This window comes from Corticium candelabrum, chromosome 7 (assembly GCF_963422355.1).
Source record: "Corticium candelabrum chromosome 7, ooCorCand1.1, whole genome shotgun sequence".
Classification (NCBI taxonomy): Eukaryota; Metazoa; Porifera; class Homoscleromorpha; order Homosclerophorida; family Plakinidae; genus Corticium; species Corticium candelabrum.
Genome location: NC_085091.1, coordinates 7,134,468 through 7,138,885, shown reverse-complemented (window position 1 = coordinate 7,138,885; position 4,418 = coordinate 7,134,468). Strand labels below are relative to the sequence as shown.

At 41.3% G+C, this 4,418-nt stretch overlaps 1 protein-coding gene across 1 annotated transcript in view; it reads right to left on the bottom strand.

The window, feature by feature from the left end:
* LOC134181800 (uncharacterized) overlaps positions 1-4,213 on the bottom strand; it is a 14,703-nt gene extending 10,490 nt beyond the window's left edge. Inside the window, exons 1-6 of the mRNA XM_062649067.1 lie at positions 4,206-4,213; positions 4,095-4,158; positions 3,792-3,982; positions 3,552-3,684; positions 3,403-3,499; positions 2,844-3,079 (exon numbers count right to left, since the gene is read on the bottom strand). Of these exons, the coding sequence (XP_062505051.1) occupies positions 2,844-3,079; positions 3,403-3,499; positions 3,552-3,684; positions 3,792-3,982; positions 4,095-4,158; positions 4,206-4,213 (729 nt within the window). The remainder of the gene's footprint in view (positions 1-2,843; positions 3,080-3,402; positions 3,500-3,551; positions 3,685-3,791; positions 3,983-4,094; positions 4,159-4,205) is intronic.
* Positions 4,214-4,418: the final 205 nt, after the last annotated feature.

Below are 4,418 nucleotides of genomic sequence, written 5' to 3'. Positions count from 1 at the left end.
CGGAACGTTATCTCGCTCACAAATGATTTTGAGATTAGACGTATGAATTAGTGTTTTCTGAGCAAGATGTAATATACAAGTTTAGTCTACTGTTCAGGAGTCAATTATTACTCATCTAATACAATACGGTAAAAGACTATAAACTTTTTAAATTTAACTTCTGCATGCATCGTACATGCAACTTTTACAAACAATGAACGGATTTATCTGCCTATTGATTGCTAACTTTAATTAAAATACATGAAAAAGCCCAAAAACAAGTAGACAAACAAACAAACAAACAGGCAGATACACAAACTCAAATGTTTGTCAAGAATGACACTTTCTACTCAAATGTCTAGTTAAGTTAGGTGTTGCTAATTCAATAATAACCAGCAATGTTTAGAAAGCAAAGCGCATTTCTCACGGCCGGCTCGTCAATAAACTCCGTGAAAAGAAATCGATCAGAAGAAATGGGCAACCACATGTTGACAGAGTTGACATCCCCTCTAACCGGTTGATGTACGGTAAAGGTAGCGTGTTGTGCACGTACCAACACGGCTAGGGATCGTGGTATTCACTGGCACAACGTTGTGTGCTAGAGCGGAGTTGTCCGCGACAAAGCGTGGTTTGGCACGTGACGAAAAGTAAACTGAAAACAAGCAGCTGTTTGAGTGTTGGGAAAATGATCTCCTGAGACACGCGTTTGAATGGCACTCCCACTGAAACCCCCGCTGTGTCTAGTGTCTTCGGTCAATTCAATTGCCTATTCGAGTGAGAAATTGAATAAGCGAACGGCGCGTTCAAGTTTCTAGTTTTGAACACCTAGGGTGCTTACAATTCAAACTTTAAAACATTAATCTAAAGATGACAAGAATCAAACATCAAAAGATGAAACAATTTTACAAAAGAATAAAAAGAAGATAAAAAATAAGAAAATTAAAAATTAAAAATGTAAATTTAAATTTAATAAATGCATAATTTTTAGATAAGAATGCAAGAAAAAATTAAAAATTTGAAAATAAAACAATTAAAATAAAAAATTAAAAAATTAAGTAAAAATAAGTAAAAAATGAAAAATGAAAACATAAAAATTGAAATGTAGAAAGTAAATGGCCGGACGATTAGTGGATGGTTCGGCCATCTAATTTTTTACATTTCAATTTTCAAATTTTTAAAATTTTTTTGTTTTTAATTTTTAATTATTTATTTTTTACTTGCATTCTTATTTAAAATTGTTTAAATCTATTCTCTTTTTATTTCTTGTGTAAAATGGTTTTTTATCTTTTGATGTTTGATTCTTGTGATCTTTAGATTTATTTTTTAAAGGTTGATTTTTAGGCACCTATTGTCTGTGGATGGTCCGGCAATTTAATTTTCTACATTTCAATTTTTATGTTTTTATTTTTCAATTTTCAATTTTTAGTTAATTTTTTAATTTTTAATTTTTAATTCTTAATTTTTTACTTAAATTCTTATTTAAAATTTTTGTGTTTATTAAATTTTTAATTTTTAATTTTTAATTTTCCATAGTTTTTGTAAAATGGTTTTCATCTTCTGATGTTTGATTTTTGTGATCTTTAGATTTATCTTTTAAAGTTTGATTTTAGGCACCTATGTGCTCAATACTAGAAACTTGAACGCACTGTTCGCTTTTCTATTTCTAGCATGAATAGAAAATAGAAAATAGAAAATTGAAATGACCGAAAACGCTGACACAGCAGGTATCTCAGCGGGGTCTCAGCAGGACTGCCATTCGTATGCGTGTCTCAGGAGATCACGTTTCAAACACATAAGCAGGTGTTTGTTTTTACTTTGCTTTCCGTCACGTGCCAAACTACGTTCGCAACTCTTGACAACTTCGCTCTGACACACAACGTTGTGCCAGCAAATACCTCGGTCCCTAGCTGTGTAGGTACACGTACTTTACGTGCATTGTAAACAACACGCTACCTTTATTGTAGATGAACAGTTTGGTGGAAAATGCTATGTTACAACTAGCTAGGCTCCCCACTAGCTAGCGGATCGCCGAGTTGGCAACTGTGGTGACGAAGTATACGGAACGACTTTTGCTGCTAGGAAAAATCGAGACACAATTGAAACATCGAAACCGTCAAGCTACTACAATTAATTAAGTAGTAGACTGCGCGCTTTCACGGGCACACTCTAGATTTAGTACACGGTACCGGTACCGTATACAAGAGTGGGCGTGGTACTCTATAGCAGGTCACATTTCTCATTTGCATGACGTCGCACAACTCACCAAGTAAACAGACATGCACGTCCATCATCAACGCCTTCTGAACTCTAGTTGAAGTCAACTCAACTGAACTCTATTTGCTCTGCTCAATTAATTAACTCAACTAGCTAACGCAGAACAGCGCGGCTTACAGCTAGAGCTAGTTATTACGTAGACTATGTCAATGTGTCACTCAATGATCTCTGGGCTCTCATTGTCGGCGCGTACGTTCACATCTGCAGTCAAGCTGCGTGAGGAGGAGGCACCGGCACCTTGGGTTGTGGCAGATGGTAACACGATTGGTAGTTCCGTGTCCGACGAGCTGTCGTCGTGAGCTACGTCACTCCCAAGTTCATTTCGCATTTCCCTTTTTAAGCTCTTTCATGTCGTCGAAACCGCGAAGAGACAGCGGAAGTTTGTCGTCTGACCAAGTAGCGTTGCAGAGTGGGCAACGCCCGCATTGTGAAGTGCAACGTTCGCAGCCGAGCCATTGTCGGCAGCAAATAGACACTGCTACTGGACTTCTGCTGAGCAGGTGGCAAATCTTGCAACGCATCATTGTTGCTGCTATTGTCGCTGCTTTCGATTTAGTGCGTCGTTTGGATGGCAACCGATGGCGAGTCACTTGCTCCATCTTGTCTTCGATGTTCTCGATTCTCTCGTGTACTCGTTCGAAGCTGGATTCCAGGCGGCCGAGATGAGTTAGCGCGTCTTCTACTTCGCCGTCGATCTTGAAAAGGATATCCATATCCGGAGATGAGGCACGAGTGCTCGAGCTCAACGACTGCAGCTGGCCGTAACCGATCGCTGTTGACGAGGCGGTGGCCGATGGAGCTCGCTTTCGCTTGATCGGTGCCGTCTCTCGTATAGAATCGAGGTAGCACTTTAGTGAGTCATAGTCCGACTGGAGTACCGCACAGATTCTTCGAGACGGTACCTTCTAAAGTCTACGTTTGCATGCATCCAAAGCAACTAGGTTAATTGGTTAAAGCGTGAACGTATATATACATACCAGCTAGAGTGCATGCATGCTTGCTAGTGCATTTGAGCATGCAAGGCTTTAGAGTGATCGACATGTTCATGCACAGACAAATTAAAGAAGATCGCACTGCTTGCTGCAGAGACTCCTAGATAAACACCTCGTCATGCATACTGTGCATGCATAGATGTAACGTATATCCTACCTCTTGTTTCGTCGCCATCTGCGAACGGTACGCCGCGGTTGTCCACTAGGATAATTCGGTCGTCACACAGAACAACACCTTGAGCTTCGAAGTGACTCTGAAATAAGTCAGTAATATGTAGTAGGCTGACGTCACTTTCGGCAACGTACTTCGTACGTCGAACGTACTTCGGCTAGCTGCAGCTTGTTTCGAACGACTTGCATAGACCACAGGTCAACACTCTTCTTGATTTCTCTGACTGCCGATTGCGACCGCGCTTTCTTGCTGCTCGGTGCTACCGATCTAAACGCAGATCAAGAGAAAGACGGCGCCGGCGCCCATGAAGTTCCGGGCGCTGGAACTGTTGCGGTCCTAGCAGTATGGCGACTTGCTTCACTGGTTACACCTACAACTGGCTGCAGCTGTAGGCGACGACTGTGCGAAACGACGAGGCATCGGACACATTCGACTCTTCCACCAAGAGCGGGTCGCCGTAGAGTTGATAGCGATGACCAGCCGAGAGTCCGTCGAACCGACCTCCGGTCTGGGGAAATATTGCCTCCTCGTTGCCATCCTCTCTTTTCAGGTAAATGACTTCTACCTACACATTGATACGCAACACTGAATTTTGTCGATCACCTTAATTAATTGGTTAACATTGTATGATTGTTTTAACATCAAAAGTTGTTCGCGCAGTGTACAACTTGACTTGCCTTGAAACTCGAGACAGTCGCAAACTGCTCACGTCCGACAATTTTATTGGCAGCTCTTGCGTTCCTTGAAAAATGGTCACCATATCAAATGGTTTACTTAACCGTCGTTACCTGTCCATCGTCTCCACACGCACACTAAAATGATTTTACTAACGACTGACGACTACTGACCGATACAACCTCCTCTAATAGAGCCGAGGCGGTGTGACCACACCTAGCGAACGCTTCACAACATTAGTCAAAAACAATATGGGGAGATGCAAGTTAAGATGACCTAACGTAGAGGACGCTTACAAAACAACTGTAGTGGAGGCTGCGAAAGTC